The sequence below is a fragment of the Belonocnema kinseyi genome, chromosome 3, assembly GCF_010883055.1.
Source record: "Belonocnema kinseyi isolate 2016_QV_RU_SX_M_011 chromosome 3, B_treatae_v1, whole genome shotgun sequence".
Classification (NCBI taxonomy): Eukaryota; Metazoa; Arthropoda; class Insecta; order Hymenoptera; family Cynipidae; genus Belonocnema; species Belonocnema kinseyi.
The window spans coordinates 151,481,116-151,503,058 of NC_046659.1; the positions used below are offsets into that span (position 1 = coordinate 151,481,116).

A 21,943-nucleotide genomic window follows, 5' to 3' on the forward strand; every position below is an offset into this window, starting at 1 on the left:
GACCCTATACAGATGCACAGTATTTTTTATTTAATCGTGAAAAACAAGATTAAAAATAAAAATAACATTTTTTAGTCTCAAAATTCGACCATTTGGTTGAAAATTGATCTTTTATGGCAGAAAATTCCAGTATTTGGTAAAAAATTAAAACATTTTGTTGAAAATTGAAATATTTTGTTAATAAGTCAAGCCATTTTATTCCAAAAATCAACTTTTTCGTTGAAAATTTATTTTAATTAGAAAAAGTTTAGTGTTTTTTTCTAAATATTTATGTTTTTTTTAGTAAAGATTTATTTTCTTGATTGACAGTTCGTCGTTTTGTTTGAGAATTAGTTTTCGTGAGTTGGAAATTGATGAACTATTTGGTTAACAAATTAACCATTTTGTTGAAAAATTAATTTCTCGATTGAGAATTTTATTATTTTGATGAGATTTCTTTGTTTTGTATGTATATGTACTTTGTTAAAAAGTCGTCCTTTTTGGTCAAAAACTCGGCAGTTTTGTTGAAAATTAACTTTTTTATTGAAGATTCATTCCTCTGGTTGGGAATTAAACTGTTTTTTTTTTATATTTAGGTTTTAGTGTCAATTTATCTTTTTCATTTTAAAATTGATGTAGTTTGTTAAAGAGGACGATCTTCTTGTTTTGGTAAAAGGTAAATTTTCTTGATTGAAAATTCGTCACTTTTTGAGAAAATTAATTTTCTTAAGATGAAAATTAATGAACTATTTAGTTAAAAAATCAACTTTTTTGTTGAAAATTTAATTATTTTGTTGAGATTTCTTTATTTTGTATGAAACGTCAATAATTAGATTTTTCTAAATTCGTCTTTGCAGATAGAAAATTCGAGTATTTGGTTAAATATTTAACTTTTTGTTAAAAATTCAAGTATTTAAATAAAGTCATCCTTTTTTGTCTAAAACTTAACTGATTTGTTGAGTATTTGTATATCTGGGCAGTAAATTCGTTCTTTTAGATTCAAAATTGATTATTTTTCGTCAAAAATTTGAAAATCAACTTTTGTAGCTCGAAAATTCAACAATTTTGTTGAAAATTCGATAAATCAGTTAAAGTTGTTTAAAGTTTATAAATATTTTCGATTGCAGCTTCGTAATTTTTATGAAAAAATTCTCATATGACGCACTTTGTTATTTCCACTAGATCTACAATTTCTACTATATTTTGTATGAAAAATGTTTTTTCACTGTAAAAAAAGGTACCTGGAATTTTTTTTTTTAAATATGGACGTATTTTACTATTTTTTTTAAGTATTAGGAGTATTTGATTCGAAAGCAGATGTGTGACAATTTCTCCTTTTCTCGTTGATTTTACTTTCTTTAATTATACTCCCTCTAATTAACCTAGCAATGTCACGTGAGGTACAGTTTCCGGTTGTTTAACAAAAGGCAATTTAATGGTATACGAACATCATGACATTTGACAATGTTCGATACTTTTTTAGTTTGTATCATCGTAGTTTCTTCAGTTTAAAAAAACTTTTCGATTTTGGAAAATTCCTCATTCTTCTGCGTAATTAATTATGAGTCATTGATGGGTGAAACAATAACTGATTTGCGATTTGTGATTCTTCTGCATTCTGATATGATAAATTAAAACGCTTCTGATAAAGACTTATCACAAAAATAGATAAATCGATAAAAAAAATATGTATCATGCGAATACCTACAGTATTCTTTAATACTTTAATAAAATTCTTTAATAATAATTTAAGATTAAATATTTATCAAAACAGAACATTTCAATAAAAAATGGAACAGTTAAATTTGTAATAAAAAAAACTAATTTTCAGCCATTGAAATAAAATTTCAATCAAAAAGATTAATTGCCTATCAAAAAAGAATTGTTTTCAACAAAATAGATGAATTCGGAACTAAAAAAAATTCAACAAGAAATAGAATAGTTTAATTTTCAGTTAGAGAAACAAGTTTTTAACCGAATAATATAATTTTTCCACTAAATGGTTAAATGATCCACCAAACAAATGGATTTTCAACCGAAAAGATTAAATGTCTATAACAAAAAAATTGACCAAAAATTTAGTTAACAAAATTAATTTAAAAAAGCTAATTTTCAATTAGAAAGCTTAGTTTTTAACAAAAACGATTATTTTTTAACAAAAAATAGAGTAGTACTCTCAACAAAACAAATAAATTTTTAACAACAACAAAAATGTCAATCGAAATGATTAAATGTTTGTAAAAAAATCAACAGACTATTTAGTTAAATTTTTATTTAAAAAAATTAATTTTTAACCGATTAATGTTGAATCAAAGGAATACATTTTTAATGAAAATTATTTCAGCATTTATAAAACAATGATTATTATATTGTTAATATACATATAATCAATAATAAATATATTATATTAATTTGTTGTATTTATATCCTTAATTCAAAAATTTGATAAATACATGTACAATTATTTCCATTTATTAAAAAAATCATAGAAAAGCTAATGCGAATTGAAAAAAGATTTTTGCTTTTTAATACTCTTTCACTGTTAAATTAAAAGTTTCGAATTATGTAATAAATCATTAAAAATATTATTCATACCTGTTTCATGTAAGTGATTTTCGCTAAACTTTTGTATTTTTAACAGAGAATTTAAAAATGTTAAATCATAAACTTTTGAAGAAAACTTTAAATTTCTGAAAATTTTAGGTTATGTTATTTTCTTTCATCGGAAATGAGTATTTTTAAATACAAATCATCATCAAGATTCTCATTTTTTAACAATTTTAGGCAATGTTAATGGTTAAACTCTATCTTCAATAAAATATATAAATGTTCAAACAAACAGATGAATTTTCAGCCAAAAAGAATAAATGTTTATTAAAACAAAAAAGTTTCAACATAAATTGGAATAGTTAAGTTTTTAATTAAAAAATTATTTTCAATAAAAAAACTAGTTTTTTAAATCAACAAATAAAATTTTCATCAAAAAGATTAATTTTCTACCAAAAAAGAAGAATTTTCAATAATAGAGGTGAATTTTCACCATAAAAAATGCAACAAGAAATAGAATGTAAGTGCTTTTCGCTAAAAATTAGTATTTTTAACAGAGTTTAAACATAAAAAATCATAAATATTCTAAGAAAACTTAAAATTTCTAAATGTTATAAGCTGTGTTAGTCTTTTCCATCGGTAATTACCATTTTGAAACAAAAATTATCAAGACTCCCAATTTTCAACAATTTTAGGTTATGTTAATAGTTTACACTGGCAATTAATATTTTACATATAAAACTTTAGAATTTTATATTATTATAAATTTCGGTTTTGTTGCCGTTTTTTCACAGGAAATTGGTATTTTTAAACAGAAATCATGCGATTTCAAATGTTGATAATTTTTAACAATTTTAGGTTATGTTAGTATTTCACTCTAAACTTGGTGAAATTGGTGTAAAAAGTTAAAGATCGAATAGGATTTTAGATTTTTGAACTGTTTCAGTTATATTCACGGTTTTCGCAGGAAAATGTTTTTTTTTGTTTTCAAATAAAAATCATGAGAATTCGATAACGATGTACAAATTCTAAACATTTTAGATTATATTAGTATTTTTGGTTAGAAACTGGTATTTTTTTATAAAAAAAGAACTATTTTTCAAGGGAGGTCCACAACTTTTTAAAAATTATTTTAGGTTGAAAATAATTAATTAAGAATTTAGCTCAATGCTTGGTTTGAAATAAATAATATAGTTATCATTTTTTATTTTAACAAATAATAATAATAATTTAATTTCATCAAATTTATATTAACATATTATACATAAGCAGATGGAAATTAATATAACGCAAATACATTAAAATTAATATAATGTAAATATATAAAAAATAATCAATTATATAATAATAGATTTTAAATGTATTTAATTTAATTTATGTAATTTATAATTTAGTTTACTAATAAAAGAATTAAATTAAAAAATTTCAAGTTTTAGACTGGAAATCGGTATTTTTAGTACAAAAACATTGTTTTAGGTTATGTCTTGCGTTTAGCATCATATGATTTTATATAGATTTCAAAGAAGACTTACAATTTTAGGATAATTTTAGATTATGTTAACATTTTTCTCCGGAAACCGTTTACTCTAAAAAAGAAACCATGAGGTGTAAAAGGATATTTACAATCGTAGATAATTTTTTTAATGTTATGTGTATGTAGTGTTTTTTGTATGGAATTACTATTGTTAATAAAAAATCATTTGATTATATGTTGTTTGATAAATAAATTTTTATCTCTAATTGATGTAAAATATATCAGTGAAACACCGAAAACATGTTACAAGATAAATAGAATGCTCAAAGAAAAAAAATTATAATTTTTTCAATTCTTCAAAATTAAAAAAAAAATTTTTTCACGAAATAAACAAGTATAATTGAATTAAAATTTAATTTAAACAAGTATTAATAAACAATTCTATGATATAAAATTTATATTCAAACTGCATAATATAATGAATTAGTTGGAGTAAAAAATGTTCAGTACTCGGATTTTTTATAATTTCTTCTCTAGGATCGAATAGCGCTATCAGTTTTTCTGTATTTTGAATATTTACACAAATAATTGTTTAAACAATAGAAAAAAAATTTCCACAATATGCGGCGGCATTATAGAGAATTTTCAAATCAATAAAATGTGTTTCGAAATAAGTGGCTAGTACATGATTATGCAGTGACACCCTTTATTTTAATTTAGAAATTGCGTGGGACAAAAAAAATCGCGTGCATAGCGCGCGTGTTTGTTTTCTACTGAAATAAATTAAAAACAGCCCTTGGACTCACCGTACTATTCACACTTTTTGAAATTTTTCTAAAAAGATTTACATGCTATTTTAAACAAAATACACTAAATTTACAATAAATTTGTTTTTCATCGAAAAATATTTCGCAAATTCTTCGTTTATTTTCAAATCTAAGAGACAAATTTTCAACCAAAAAAGATTTTTTTATACGAATTTTTCTAAAGAAAGTTAAATTTGTAACCAGAAAATGTGAATTTTCAATAAAAAAAGTTAATTTTTAACTGAAACAAATGAACTTTTAACCGGTCGGTTTCATTTCATCTAAAAAAGACAAAGTTTTAACCAAAGGCCAAAATTTCCAAATGAATAGCTGAATTTTCATCTGAAGAAGATAAATGTCAAACAAAAAATTAAATAGTTAAATTTTCAGTTTAAAAAATGCATTAAAAAATAAAACGAATTATTTACAAAGTAATTAAATTTTTAACCCAAAAGAAGAAAATTTCTACAAAAAAAGGACAAATTTCCATCAAAGCAGTTCAATTTTCAAACAAAACGATGAACTTTCAACACAAGAAGATTAAATGCCTATCAGAAAAAGTAAGTTTAAATAAAATGAAATAGTTAAATTTTGAATTAAAGGTATGCATTTTCAACCAAAAAGGTGAATTAATCTTCATAAAAGACAAGGTTTCAACAAAATACAGACATTTTCAATTAAGTAGCTAAATTTTTAAATGAAGAAAAGAAAGGTTAAACGAAACATGGAAGAGTTAAATTTTTAAGTAACAAAATTAATTTACAGCAGTAAAAAATGTTCAACAATATAGTTAAATTTTGAACCAAAAAAATTTTTTCCTCTAAAGTGTCAGCTTTTAAAGTAAATTTTGTCATATTACAGGCTCAAGGTATATGCTGAAATTTTTAATGTTTTTATTTGAAAAACTACTTGATTAAATAAAGTGTTACATTATAGATCTTGAATTTTTCTCAGCTTTACATAAATGTTATATTTTTCATACTGTTGAAGTTTAAAAATAAAATGTCAATATAAGAATAAAATAAATTAATACAATTATGTGACAAATATGTCCACACCACGTGGCAAATAGATCCTTGTAGAAAAATCGAATCAAATTCAAATAGTCGAATTTAATTCTACTTTGTTGAATAGTTCATCTGGAAATATCGATATTGTATTTTTTTAAGGTTTTTCAATTTTTAAAAAATATTCAAATCACATATTTTTTTAATAAGAAAATAATCTGCTAATTTTAAAGAATCGTAAGTCAATGAAAGAAATTGTGTCATTAATAGTGAATATTGTTGCTATAATAAAAATAAAATTCTGTAAATCATACACAACGTTTTCAAATCACATAAGATATTTTGTAAAATCTATAACAAAGTGTCGGAGAATGAACCAAGTTTTTTCTAAGGAAAGGGTATTTAGTTCTCGCGTAGTACGCACAATGTTCTAGTTTATTAAAACATGCACATTTTCGTGTTAAAAATTTATTTTTTTTTTGTATAGAAAATTCCTCTCTTTTGCAAAATTTTGTGACACTATTTATACTGTTTCTGATCTCTAAAAGTTAAAAGTGAGTCCGAGGCCTGTAAAAAGTATCTTTACATACTTTATATTCATCTTGAAATGTAAGACATCATTTTTTGGATAGTAAACTGAAAAAATGGTTAGTTGATCCAACTATTTAGTTAGTGAGATATCGTACTGTTATTTTTTAGTTGATATTTCTATTTTATTAGCGGACACAGCAATTCTGTTAGTTGCAGTGACTATTCAGTTAGTACCAGCAACTAATTAAATGGTTGTCCTAACTAATAAAATAGCAGTACCATGTCCTACAAACTAAATAGTTGGCCCAACTAACCATTTTTTTCAGGTATTACTAAGATCTAAGAAGTACAAAATTCATAGTTTCGGGTTAATAATTAAACATTTTTCGATAATTCTTCTCTGTTTTGGAAAAAATGTGATAATTTTTGGGCAAAAATGCAACTGGTTGACGATTAAACTATCAACTATTTTGCGGAAAATTCTTTTCTTGTCAACAATTTTGCGGAAAATTCTTTTCTTTTTTGGGTAGAAAATCCATTTTCTTAGAAAAAAATTAATTAATTTGTTTTAAGATTCAAATAGTTGTTGTCAATTAATTTTTCTTATTCAACTGTAGAAAATTCATCCAGTTGCTTGAAAATTACTTGTTTTGTTGACATTTATATTTTTTTATTAAAAACTTGAAATTATCGGTAGAAAATGCGTTTCTTTAAAAAAAGTTTAATCTTTTTCGTTTGAAAATACATTTGGTTGAGTAATAAACTATTTTGTTGAAGATTTATTTCTTTTGAATGAATTCAAATTATTTTTTTATATTTAAAATTAAAATACTTTTTGATTAAATATCTACTCGATTGTAAATGCTGCCGTTTGACTGGAAATAAGCTTTTTTGTTTAAAATTTGTATTTTCTGAGAAAAAAATAAACTGTTTTGTAGAAAATTTCTCTTTTTTGGGAAAAAATTTAATGTTTTTTTGGTTAAAAATGCAAATCGTATGAAATTAATCTTTTTAGTTGAGGATTCAACTGTTTTGTTAAAAATACATCTTTTCTGGTAGAAAACTCATGCATTTTGTAAAAAATTCAAATTTTTCATTAGTTTGAAAAGTAAATGTTTTGTTGAAAATTCGTCTTCTTGGGTAAAAATGCAACAACTCAGTGGAACTTTTTTTTCTTCAAAATCTATATCTTTTGGTTAAAAATTCTAATTTTTGTTAGTTTGAAATACAACCATTTCGATTGAAAATTAATTTGATTTGGTTGTGGATTCAGATATTTTGTTGAAAATTCGAATTTTTTGGTTGATTTCGACTATTTTGGTAAAAAGTTCAACTAGTTGGTTGAAAAATAACAATAATTTTTATTAAAAATAAAGCCTTTTATTTTGTAAAATGTTGATTTTTGTCGGGAAATTGATCTCTTTTGGTAAACAAATTTCTGAAGAGGGTTCAGTTATATATATATTTTTCATTTGTCGTGGAAAATGTATCTACTTGTTTAAAAGATTCCCTACTTTGTTAAAAATTCACTTTTTTTTGTTAGAGATTCATAATTTCAATTAAAAATTCATCTTTCTTTTAAAATTTACCCATTTTCTTTCAAATTAGTTTTTTTTGGTAGGTTTAAAAATTTATCTTTTTGATTTAAGATGGTAGAAAATTCAACTATTTGATTGAAAATTACCTCTTTTTTTGAAACTATTATTTTCGTTATGAAAACTCAACCATTTGGTGAAAAATTCATGTATTATGTTAAAAATTTAAAGTAGTTAGATCGAAAGTACACATTTCGTCAAAAAATAACTTTTTTGTTACAAATTTAACTCTTTTGTAACAATGTTTGGTTTTATGGTTTGAAAATTGTAGAAAATTTAACTTTAAAATTCATAACTTTAACCTCTTTTCCAGGCCGTCCAGGGTTAACGTTACGGAATTTTCAGTAATTCGAACACCTATTCCAGATTGTTTAGGGCAAGCATTACGGAATATTCCGTAACCATAGACAGTCCCTATTTTGTGACAAGTTTAATTATTTTGGTAGAAAGTCCGAATTTTGTCGAAAATTAACTTTTTTGTTTAAAATTAATATTTTCGGTATGAAAATTCAACCATTTGATGGAAAATTAAAGTATTTTGTTACAAGTTTAATTATTTTGGTAGAAAGTCAAAATTTGGTCAAAAATTAACGTTCCAGTTAGAAATGTAACTCTTTTATAGAAAATTCGTCGTTTTGGTTTGGAAATTGTAGAAAATTTGATTATTTAGTTAAAAATTAGCTGTTTTTTGATAATAATTACTTTTTTATAAAAATTCAACAAATTTGGTGGAAAATTCATGTGTTATGTTAAAAACTAACTTTTTTATTAAAACTTTAACCGTTTTGCAGAAATTTTTTTTTTTTAGTTTGAAAATGGTAGAAAATATAAATATTTGGTTGTAAATTAAGTTTGTTGTGGAAAATTAACCTTTTTGTTGAAAATTCAAACTTTGGTTAAAAATTGATGTATTGATGTTGAGAAATAACTTTTTTTGTTGAAAATTCGTCCTTTTGTCTTGAAAATTCTTTTTCTTCAGTTAGAAAAAGCTACAATTTTTGTGTATAAGCATCCAAATCTTTGGTTCAAAAATGCGACTGAAAAATCTGACTACCCAATGTTTCTTTCTTTTTGAATTAAGTTTGTTTCTTTTTTTTCTTAGTTAGTTTGATTTATAAACTATAAAGTGAATCTTAAGGATTTGCTTTTCTCGAGTATTTGTTTATTAATGAACATAATTCTCTTAAAACCTATTTATGCAATTTTGTTGTATTTAAAAAAAAGTTTATTTTGGTTTAAAAAATGTACTTTGAGATTTTGGAAGAATTTTTCTGAGATTTGAAAGTAGTATAGTAGTGCTATAATGATCGACGGCATGTCAGGACATACCGCAATGTTTTAATGAGTTTCTTAGGAGACGTTTCATTTCCGGGTAACGATCGTTCCAATGGAAGGTATTCATTCAGACATTTTCGTGTAGGTCTCATCGATTTTCTCCGGCAAGGGGTACGCGTTACCGATTTCCTACGTTTTAAAACATGCCTCATTATAAAATAATATTTGCTTCTGTTTTCCCCCCAACGAAGTGGAAATAACATTAATTGGATGCAGAATAATAATTCTAATAACTGCTACACAAAATAATTTATATACAAAATGGATAAACTAATTAAAATTATACAGTATAGTTATAATTTAATTTAGATTCAGTTTGTTTTTTCAACAAATATATAGCAAACATTTGTTTGTAAAGAAATGTTTTTTGTCAGTAATACCAATTTTTTATTTCATTCCGAGAATAAATAATCTTTTCTATCGTGACGAGTTCCTAAAAGAAATGTGAAATTTACTTCAGGTAAGAGCGTTTGTCAATGGATTGTAATTATGTAGGTTAGAGCAGGTGTTATTGCTCAGTTGTGGTCAGTCAGCCTACAATTATTCGATGTTGTTTTTTCCTATTATTTAAAAGTGGATCTTTGTTATAGAGGAAGACGTTATTATATACCAAAAATATCCTAATATTTTTATTTTTTATTTTATAATATTTTATATTTATTGTTTGTTTCAATTGACATTGAGAATTTTTATGAATGAATTTTACGTTTGAGACTCGGGAAAACCGCTAATGTTACGAATCTTGTAACAAGTTGATCAACTTACTTGTGAAATCGCTCGGACGTCATCTTCTTGGACTTTCCAGTACCACTTTAGATGATTATCACTCTTCGACACTTAATCTTTTGATTTTTTTTTTCATTCGAAACGCAAATAAGAATTAAACGATAAGTAATGAAAAATGTTGTGTTTTTCGCCGCGAGGCGCGGGGCCAACTGACAACTGACCCGCACCTTCACTGTCTGATTTGATAAGCCCCTCTCACTTCAGTCTGTTGGTTCTTTACTCCCTCACCTCACGAGCTCACCTGCCGTGCCGTTTCCCTGTTACCGACAAACACTACCGATTATTGTCTCAATTTTATCGACTGACGATATTTTTCAGTTAAAACCACAGTTGGCTAGTAACTCGTTACAAGTAACTAAATAATTGAAAAGCTACGTTATTTTTAACTTTCAGGGTAACTAGTTACCCAACTATTTTAAAAAGTAATTTTTAAAGTAACTTGGTTACGGTTTTTGCAGTAATTTGGACCTTGAATTTTATTTAGCGATCGTCCATAAACTACATTACCACTTTTTTCGGGGGGTCTCAAAAACCTACGGTTAGTAACTGGAAGGGGTGGGGGGTTCCAGTCCAAGTAACGTTACATACATATTAACCTTTTGGAATTTAGAAATAATTTTTTCTAAAAGCTGGTGAATGCTTTGGATAGAAAATTAATCTGTTTGTTTAAAAATGTATGTTCTTAGTTGAAAATTCAACCTTTTGGATGAGAACTCTTGAATTTTCATTAAAATTCGTCTTTTTGGTAGTAGATTAATGTTTTTGTTTAAAAATTCATCTTTTTGTCTAAAACTTCAACTGCTTTGTTTAAAACTTCTTTTTTGTTTCTGTTGAAAATTTACTTTGGTAATTAAAAATTTACCTTTTCCATTATGAGTTGAAAATGCTTCTTTTTTGAGTAAAAATTCAACTTTTTGTTAAAATGTAAATATTTTGTTAAAAATTCGTTTTTTCGTTGTTGAAAATTTATCTAGTTTAGTTCAAATTCGACTTTTAGGTTGAGAGTTTTTACATTTTGTTGGAAATTCTTTTTTTCTTGTTACGAAATTAACTTTTTTATCAAAATTCAATATTTTTATTTGATGACTCAATTTTTTTGTATGGAAAATTCGTCTTTTGTCTTAAAAGCTCAATACTTTAGTAAAAACAAACAACTGTTTTATACAAAATTCGTTTTTTTTCTAATTAGAATTTTTAAAGTGAAAAGTTTGTCCATTCCATTTTTGATCACAAATTTGCATATCCTTAAGTTTAAAAATGCAATAATACTGGGATTAACTATCGCATAAAATTCAATTACGAATATTTCAAAACTTAATCTGAAAAAAATTTCTTTATTTTATTGGTTAATTTATCACCGAAGTTTATAATTCACCACAGTTTATATTATATCCTATTAAGAATGATCAAACCAAACATGAAATAGTTAAATTTTAATTTTTTTTAAATCATTAAAAATAAATTTTTAACAAAATAGTTAAAGTTTCCCAACAAAAGATACATTTTCTACTAAAAGGCAGTTAAAAAAATATACAAATTTGCAAAAAAAATAGTTAAATTTTTAAACAAAGAGATAAAGTTTCTAACAAAAAAAATTTAAACTACTATACAAAAATATTAATTTTCAACAAAAAATTTAATAGTTAAAATGTATAGTAGAAAAAATTGTTTATCATGAATTTTTTTAATCAAAGAAATTATTATTTCACAAATTAGTTAAATTTTCAACCCTAGATATGAATTTTCTACCAAAAAAGAGACCAATTTTTTACAAAATAGATAAATTTGCAACAAAATAGTTACATTTTCAAACGAAGAGATGAATTTTCAACTAAGGAAATTAAATGACTGAAAAAAGATCAATTTCAAATAAAAAATGAAATAGTTAAATTTCTAGTTGTTAAAATTAATTTTTAATAAAAAACATTAATTTTGAACCAAAAAGATGAACTAGTCACCATGAAGATTAATATTTGATCAAAAAATACATAATTTAAACGAAATACTGAAGTTTCCAACCAAATAGCTGAATTCTCAACTGAAGAGGATAATTGTCAGACAAATCTTGTGATAGTTAAATTTTCAGTTTAAAAAATTCATTAGAAAAAACGAAATTTCAAACAAAATAGATCAAGTTTTCCCTAAAAAAAACGAATTTTCTACAAAAAAGACAAATTTCCAATAAAATAGATGAATTTACAGAAAAATAGTTAAATTTTTAAACAAACAGATGAATTTTCAATCCGAAATTATGAATTTTTCATAAAACAGTTACTTTTAAATCAAACTGTTCAATTTTTACCCAAAAAGGATGTCTTTTAAGAAAATTGTTGAATTTTCATCTGGAAAAAATAAATTCACAATGAAAAATGTTAAAGTTGATAAAAAAAAGATTTAAATTTAATACTATAAACAATTCATAATTTTAGAAAAATATATTTTTAAGCAAAATAAAATATAGTTCCATACAAAGTAAAATTATCATAATATATTTTAATAATTTAATAAATAGTTCTTTAAACAAAGAGGCAAACTTTTAAGAGAATTCTTGAATTTTCAACAAAAAAAGATAAGTTTAAAACGAAAAATGGAAGAAATAAACTTGCAGTTCCAGAAATTGATTTTCATCAAAATAGAAAAACTAATTTTCAACAAAAAGTTAAATTTTCAAAAGCACAGATGAATTTTTAACTGAGAAGATCAAATGAATGTAAAAAAAGATAAATTATTAAGAAAAAATGGAATAGTTAAACTTTCAGTTGAAAAAATCAATTTTCAATAAGAAAATAATTTTTAATTAAACACATGTAGTTTCAACTATAAAAATGAATTAGTCACCCAGAAGATTAATGTTCTATACCTGTTAGAATAATAATTTTATTGGCAAATAATTCATATTCTTGATGGAAAATTTAACTGTTTTGTTAAAATGTTTGTTGTTGTTGTAAGACTAATTTTAGAAACTGGATGTTTAACTATTTCATTTTTGGGTGCAAATGTTTTGGTTTTTTTATTTGAAAATTCACCTATTTGGTTGAAAATTTAGTTTTTGCTTAGAAATTTATTATTTTAACTTATAATTTGAGCATTGCATTAAAATATTACATAATGTTAATTGAAAATTTATATCTTTGGTTGACAATTCAACTATTTCAGTTGATAATTCGTAATTTCAGCATAAAAATCATCACTTTGGTTAAAAATTTAACAATTTTTCGAAAATTAGTTTTTTGTTGTTGAAAATTAATATTTCAAGCTGCCACTTGAACTATTCCATTTAAAAATTCTTTCTTTTTATCTTCAGAAATTTGATTTTTTTGACTAAAAGTTTAAGCTATCCAATTGAATAATTGATCATTTCAGTAGAAAATTCATCTATTGGCTTACAATCCATCTATTTCAATTGAGGATTTATCTCTATAGTTAAATATTTATGCATTTGGTTAAAAGTTCAACTACTTTGTTGAAAACTAATTTTTTTTTATTGAAAAATTTATTTTTCAACTAAAAATTGAATTCGGTTTTTGATTATAATTATTTTTTTACCTGGTAATTTAAGGAATATAGTTAAATATTTTTTTATTATAGTTAAAGATTATTGTTTTGGTTAAAAAATCAAATATTTAATTATTTAATTTATTTTTCTTTAATTAAAAGTTCAACTGTTCGAATGAAAATTGATCTTTGTGGTAAAAATTTGATCAATTTTCAGTTGAAAATGCACATTTTGTTCGAAAATTCAACTACTTTTTTGAAAATTAAATACCTTTGTCAAACATTAATAGTTTAGTTGCCGATTCATCATTTTAATGAAAAATTTATTTCTTGCGTTGAAAATTTACCTATTTTGTGGTAAATTTTTGTTGTTGTAACTGGCAATTTGAGCAATATAGTTTAATATTTTATCATTATGGTTAGAAGATCATCTTTTTAGTATAAAAATCAAATATTTGAGTATTTAATTTACCTTTTTTATTACAAAGTTCAATTGTCTGGTTCAAAATTTATGTATTTTGTCGTAAATTCAACTAATACTGGTTTGAAAATTAAACTCCACTGTTAATTTCTTTAAATTACTTTTTTAAACTGAAAATTTGAGTAATTCAATTTCATATTCCATCATATTATTTAAGAATTCATCTCTTAGACTGAAAATTAATTTTGTAACTGAAAATTCAACTTTCTATTTTTGGTTGAGAATTCATCCTCGTCGGGAGAAAATTCAACATTTTGGTTTAAAAATTTAATAATTTATTTAAAAATTTAGCGTAAATTTGCTTACAATTCAATAACTCAGACAATTTCAACCAATTTTCATCATTAAAGCTCATTATACACGGGATTGAACTTACTTTCATTATATCAAAATAATTACTGCTATCTTTCGTGAAAAATATTTCTTCATTGTAAAAAAGGTATCTCAAAAAAATTTTATTCTGAAAAACCTGGAAAAGTCCTGGAATTTTAGAATTTTAGTAGAAAAACAAAATTGTGGCATTGATGTAGAACAAACCAGAAGAAAATACAAGAAATCCAGAAAAAATATAATAATATAAAAAACATAAATAATAAAATGGAAAAAAAGATAATTAAAAAATAATTGATAAATACTTGTCAAAATTTGTCTGATACTTTGACGCTTCATAATACAAATTTGAATGCAAAAAAAATAAAGTCAAGGATGTTGGTGGTGGAAGAAAAATATTATTTTGTCAATAATCGTCTTATAATTTTATTAGACCGTGTCGTTTACAAATCGATCACAGATTGTTTATGTTTGTATTATTTTTTGCGACACACCTTGATTACATATTGCCCACGACTGAGTTCATTGCACTATCCATCTTTTAATATTAATATACATAACATAGACTTGGATAAGCCAAAATATTATATAAATTATTTAATAATCATATAAATTTTATTTATAAATTCTGATTCTTTTTACAGATACACTAACGCCAACAATCATTAGTTTCGCGTTAAAATTTCTTTTTAATTTCTGATATAACAATTAAGTTAAAATATATTTATTTGTTAAAGCTATTCAATTTTCATTTTTGGCTTATCCCAAGAGACCATTATATTTATAATAAAAACGATCTTATCGTTTTTGAACAACGGGTTTAGGGTAGGAGTCACACGAAGAAAGGGGTATATATTGTTACTGTGTTATATGTATAAAATTGTATTTTTGTGCCTCATTAATCAAAAATGATGCCAAAAAATCGACGAGTAGAAATCAATAATCAACTAGTGTAAAATTAACATAGATTTATGTAAAATAATGTTTCAGACCGGGTCCATTTCAAACCAGGCAGATGGGCAAATTTATGAGTATTTTAATTTGCAAGTTAAAAAAAAAAAAAAACAAAGAATATGTATTTTTTGTTTTTGAACGAAAAATGCTAACAAAAAGGCTGTTTATTTAAAAAAAGTTTGTTAAAAAGACTTGTATGGTATCTTGCTTCGTTCGTGATATATATTTTGTTAATTTATAAATTTTTTCTAATTTATTCGTGAATTTCATAAATCATAGGGTTTTTTTTTAAATTTGTTTTTTTTTAAACAAACTTCAAAATTGAAATACTCATAACTTTGCAAAAATTTTTTTTTAATTATATAAAACGTCGCACCTAATTTACTTTAGAAAACAAAATGTTTTACCGCACGAGGATAATTTTTTAGGCGCCTTCATAGTTCTTCATTATCTACAAAAATATAATAATTTAAACGTCTATAGTATACAGTGGACCAAAAAATCTCAAAATGATTAGATAGAACCGAAAAGGTTTTTTGGAGCATTACAAACCATTTTTTTAATTTCGAAGAATTCCTCACAATTGGGTAATTTGATTAATTTTTTTTAGTGGAAAATATATAATTTTCTTAATTTGTACCTAAAGTTGCTACGAAAAGTATTTTATGTTTTATTTCTTTATTTTTTGTTGCTCTTTCTGTTAAATTAAAGAAAAAGGTACATATTTTTAAATTTAAAAAAATTATTAACATTTTTTTCTACATTTTTTAAAGTTTTATATCTTAACGAAGAAATTTCTTTCTTATTTTTTTCCATTTAAGGTTTTTTCTGTACGAAAAATTCACCTAAAAAATTGAAAACATTTTTGTTTTCTTTCACGGATCTTACATAAAAATGATTGATAGTTCAGGATACATACAAAATTTTTTTTCAAATTTGGTTTAAAACTTTTAAACATATATAAATTTTCCCGAAGTTTATTAAACAGAGCACGATTAAATAAAAAGATAAAATAATATTTTTTGCCACTTTAGATAAAAATGAATAAAATTGCATCTTTCGTCAATTAAAAAAAGTTTTGATGAAAATCGTTTTTTCTTATTCGTTTTTTCATCTTAGGTTATTGAATTCGATTAACTTTCCCTAATCAAAAATTGAAAAGAATGTTGAGTTATTTTTGAAAATATTATATTTTGATGAAGAAAAAGTGTCTTACTTTTTTTCGCTTAAGATTAAACTTTACCCAGAATGAATTAAAACCATATTTTTCAATTTTTTACAGATCTTTTTTAAAAGGATTTTAACGGATTTTTCGTAAAAATGGTTCATGTTTCAGGATCCGTAAAAAATCGAAAGAATTGTTTGTATCGTACTGAAAAATGTATTAAAAATAATAATAATAGATTTTTAAAAATTCTAGTTAGAAATCAACTAAATTGCATTTATCGTTATTTTTAAAAATTATTATATGTCGACGAAAAAGGCAGATTTTTAATTTTTTCTAACGAAAGCCATTTACATGTATAAACTCTAAAAAAAAATTAAAAAAAAAATGTTTTCCATGTGTATAGAATTTAAAAAAATACAAAAGGTTTTAATTTTTAATCAACTTGCCCGATGGTGAGAAATTTGTAAATTAAAAAAAAAATGGTTGCTAATGCCACAAATAAACTTTTCTGCGCTAATAACAATGGATCTAATCATTTTCGGCTTTTTTGGCTCACTCTAATGAGTAAACAACTATTTCATAGAATTGTAATAATTATCGCTTACCACGAGGTAATAAATAAATTAAAAAACAATATATAATCAATATTTTTTACAAATATTTTCGAAATCAGTTCTTGTAACAACTCTTGATGCGACTATTCAACAAGTAATACCTGTAAATTATCATTAGTTTTATTTTAAGATATATTTACAGTGAACTCTTACCTATTTCAAGGGCCGTGAAACGTAAAAATTTGGGTATTTCAATGATGGAAGGGCCCTTTTCTTTACTGCGAGTCTTAGAGTGATTTTGTGAAGTGACATTCATTGCCTCTCCCGAGCTTGAACCGATGCGCGCGCTGTAAGCATGTGTGCGTCTTTGCATTTGCGCATCATGCATGCCAGTGTCTTTCAAGTATTGTTTTTGGACTTACGAACCGGCGAAAAACATGGAGAACGATGGAAAAGGTAATCGAATATTATGAAAAATTTAACCTTTCTTTGAAATGGTACAAATTTCCAATTAAAAATCAATATAATAGAATCGAAAAATGAATCGAATATTATGCGAAATATTGATTTTTGTAGCATGACGTCACTGTCATGCTGGGATATGTGGAAATGTTAGGAACGTTAATATAGCTGGTACAACTTGACATGGAAATACGTACGCCTGTTTGAAAAAAATGTTCTAAACGTAAAAGTGGGTTATAAATGTCTGCATTGTATCTTAGTTTTTGTAGTTTGAGGAACTAAATTAATATACCCAAATTTGAGGTTACGGCATCAGATCGATCTGATTGCAATCGGGTATTCTAACCTGAAATCTTGAATATTTTATTTAGGTTGCGACTATTTTGACATACATGTATGTTGAAATAGCCGACGATAGCTTATTTCGACATTCAATTATGGCCAAATAAAGACGGTATTTTGTTTCGCTCTTTCAGAATATATGCAGGAGAGGGTGACGGTAAAAATAAGGAGAATCAATTATTTATTATTATATGGTAGATTATAATAACGAAATTAATCATTAAAAAGCCAATTGTAATTGCATCTGCGAAACATGAGAATAAAAGGCGAGTTAACATCCAAATCTCAAGACACGGCTCAGAGGTGGTTCTGGCCACCGCTGTCAGGTGGCGCTAAAATCGAATGCGCGAAATTTAAATTTCATTGTACTTTGCTATTATAGCTACGAATTAAAAATGTCAATTTTAGGAAAATAAAAATACATTTTTAATGATAATAATATAATATCAGTAATAATCTTTGCTTAATGTTAGAAAGTTGCGTATTTTTCTGAAATTTTTAACTGTGTTTTGCCTTCTTAGTTGTGAAGGAGTAATAAATAAACATTCGATAATAAACATTAAAAATATTAACATTAATAATAATATTCGACTATTTGTTTTTGTCTCTTTTATAAGATGTCTATTTTGTTTAAATTAAATTTTTTTCAGCATTGGAACAAGAGCAAAAATAATTCACTTAAAAAAAGGACAATAATATTAGAAAAATGATTCTTTTTGAGGTTCACTTATTATTTGGTCGTTATTAAAAAGTACAAGTAAAACAAAAGATTTCAGAAAAACAAAACTTTCTAGGTTTACTCTAAGAAAAGATAGTTATAAACAACAAATCAATGGTTTAAATAAGTTTTAAAAAAACTTGTATCAATTATTACCTCACTAAGTGAACAATTATATTTGTCAACATGCATTATTGATCACTTTGCTAAGTAAAAAGTGGATGAACAGTTAAACATTTCAGAAGAAAGCGCAACTAAATAGGATTAATAAAGAAGAAGATAGTTATAAACAATAATAATTTGTTTGAATCATTACTTTTGCTAAGTTGAATTAATTTTTAGCTCACCTTAAGTGAAAAGTAGACAAATGGTTGTAAATTTTAGAAAAAACCGCAACTTTCTAGCATTATTCGAATTGAATATTAATAATTACAATATTCATCATAATAAGCACAAGTCACTTTAATTGAGAATTGGACAAAAAGTGGAAAATTGTGAAAAACTCAAATTTTCTATCATTATCCTAAGAGAAAATTGCTAAAAACAATTTCTTTAAATATCAAGTTATCAGTATAAAGTGGTATTTTGTGTACTAGAAACTATTTGCATAAAAAAAAGCGCAAAAAATCATAATTAAGGCCAAAAACTCGTAAATCCCATTTTTTCACTTATGGGTTTTTTTGAAACCCCAAAACAGGCTTGTGTGGGGTGTTTGTTAAAAAGTAATTATTTATCTGTATTCTATGACTGATTGCGAAGATATAACTTGAGTTTCATTTCAATTAATCTAATATTAAAGATTTTGAATAAAATTTAAAAAAAAACGTCTTTTTTCTGATGAGAAATTGGAACATCCTAATTTGCATTCATAAAATAGAAATAATTCTCATAATACTCAAATGAATTATTATCAACAATTTCTATAAACAAATATTGGTAAAACAATTATTTTTCGTAAGCTTTAAACTTACTTGTTTCATAAGACTTGAATGTCAATATCATTTTAATTCTAAAAATCATAGAAAACTTTTTTTCCAGAGTCCAGAGTTGAACTTCAAATCGTAGAATCTCTTGGAGACAAAATATGTTGTCTCTTAGCAAAAATTCAACGGCACTCGTTTTCCCTAATTACAACAAACTGATGTTATCAGTATTTGAATTTTGAAGCTTTCTTCAAAAATATTTACAAATTCCTTTTTAAACAGCTATAATTTTTCACTTCATGGAAATTTTTAAATTTTCCTTCCAGATTCCAGATCTGTCAGAAGTGACAAAATCTTGAAAGTTACAATGTTCTTCTAAAAATATTAAATTACTATTTTCTTAAGTACTCTACCTTTCTATTTTTTGTTTGTTACATGTTTAATTCTACCAGAGACACATTCTATAAGTTTTATGTGGGTTAAGCCATTTTTGTGACGACGAGAATTTTTCTCTCGAAAAATGGATTTTCTTCTGACGATATATTTGAGAAAGTTCTAAGAAAAAACTTTCCTTATTTTGAAACGTTCGAAAGAAAAACCTTGCCCTAAAATTTATAATGCACAACATATTAAACAGGCGAATGATTCTGTTAATTGAAGTTACATAAACTGAAATAGATTTGGACCTGAAAATTTATTTTTATTTTCCTAAAATTGAAATGTTCCATTCGTAGCTATAATAACAGAGTATAATGAAATTTAAATTTCGCGCATTCGTTTTTAGCGCCACCTGACAGCAGTGGTCAGAATCACCCTTGAACCATGTATTGATATTTTGAGGTTAATCCGCCTCTCATTCTCATGTTATGTTTGTGCAATTAAAGTTGCATTTTTATTGAGTAATCTCTTTATTATAATCTACTATATAATAATAAACAAGTTACTTTCCTTATTTTGATTATATTCCGAAAGGCCGAAACAAAATACCGTCCTTATTTGGCCATAATTGTATGTTGAAATAAGCTACCGTCGGCTACGGGGTGTGACAATTAAGTAATGAGACTGATTTTATTGACACGTTCGTGGTAAACCTGCGACCTTAAAATTCCCTTTTCCCCTTCACCGGCATCCTGCCCCTCTCCATTGATACATTTACCATCGCTCTAGCTTGTTTAGTTCGGCTCGGTCAACTACGTGGGAAATAAATGGCGAAATTCAGCGCCATCTGCGATGGACAGGAGAACTACAGAAGCATGCATGTAGTGGTCCTCAGATGTGTTGACTAGTAAAATAATGTAAGAAAAAAGAATGAATAAAGTCAAAATTAAGAAAACAAGAAACGCAAAATAAGAAATTAAAGATAATTGTCATTCAATTTCTCATTTTACGTTTCTCATTTACTTAATTTTGCTTTTATTTTTGTATTCAGAGTAGAAAAAGATAATTACGAGGCGCCATCTGCAATGGGCAGGAGAACTAATTTGACTCCCCTCGCTGTCGCTCAACTCCCTGCGCCAAAGTTCTAAAAATTCGCCATTTTCCGTTATTGAGTTGACCGAGCCTGGTTCGCCTGCTGTGTCGTGCTGAGTAGACGTGTGTTAGTGGTGCTCGTCACGAAAATGGAGAAACGATATCTAGAGCAACGTGTCGAAATAAAATTTGCACCAGATTGGGTGAAACAGCTTCGGAAACGTACGCTAAAATTGTAAAAGTGCATGGTGATAGTGCTCTTTGTCGTGCCCAAGTATTTCGATGGCGGAAAAAGTTTCAGGAGGGACGTGAAAGCGTGGAAGCTCGCATGAGCAAGTCGAAGGTGAAAACGATGATCATTACCTTTTTTGATAGCCAAATAATCGTCCACAAATAATTTGTTCCATCGGGACAAACCGTAAATCAAGTCTACTATCGCCAAGTACTCGAAAGTTTGGAAAAACGAGTTAACAAGGTGCGCGCAGACATCGCTAGTTACTGGATCCTTCATCACGACAACGTGCCGTGCCACACCGCCCTCAGCGTGTCCCAGTATTTGGTCTCTAAAAGGATCGCCGTGTTGCAACAGTCGCCTTATTCGCCCGATATGTCACCCTGTGACTTTTTTCTGTTCCCTAGAACAAAATCGGTGGTCAAAGGAACCCATCTTAAGTCGATTACGGACATCCAAGTGGCCGTGGCGAGGGTACTCGCGGACATTCCAGTCGAAGCGTTCCAGAAATGTTACGAAGCGTGGAAAACGCGCTGAAATCGTTGTATAGCTGCCCAAGGGGACTACTTTGAAGGGCATGGCAGATGTGTAGAATAATGTTTAAATATACGGTTTTTATGGAATCAGTCTCATTACTTAATTGTCACACCTCGTATTTCGCCACACTTGTATGTCGAAATAAGCACTTGACAAATATTTTAGAATATTTTTTCCAAAAAGTCTTATGCTGTCCCACGACGGCAGGCTAAAATAC

The 21,943-nt window shown here is 25.9% G+C and overlaps 2 protein-coding genes across 3 annotated transcripts in view; both read right to left on the reverse strand.

The window, feature by feature from the left end:
* Window positions 1–17,984, reverse strand: part of LOC117170286 (Usher syndrome type-1G protein homolog) — a 55,090-nt gene extending 37,106 nt beyond the window's left edge. The window contains exon 1 of one of the 2 annotated variants that reach the window (XM_033356959.1): window positions 17,256–17,984. Coding sequence is in view for 1 of the 2 variants with exons in the window: in XM_033356958.1 (XP_033212849.1) it covers window positions 10,040–10,062 (23 nt within the window). In the remaining variant the exon portion in view is untranslated. Of the gene's footprint in view, window positions 1–10,039; window positions 10,222–17,255 lie in introns of those variants that run through there. The other variant, XM_033356958.1, reaches the window with a different exon arrangement.
* A 3,046-nt stretch (window positions 17,985–21,030) lies between these two features.
* LOC117170064 overlaps window positions 21,031–21,943 on the reverse strand; it is a 39,561-nt gene continuing 38,648 nt past the window's right edge. The window contains exon 7 of the mRNA XM_033356586.1: window positions 21,031–21,520. Within this exon, the coding sequence (XP_033212477.1) occupies window positions 21,031–21,520 (490 nt within the window). The remainder of the gene's footprint in view (window positions 21,521–21,943) is intronic.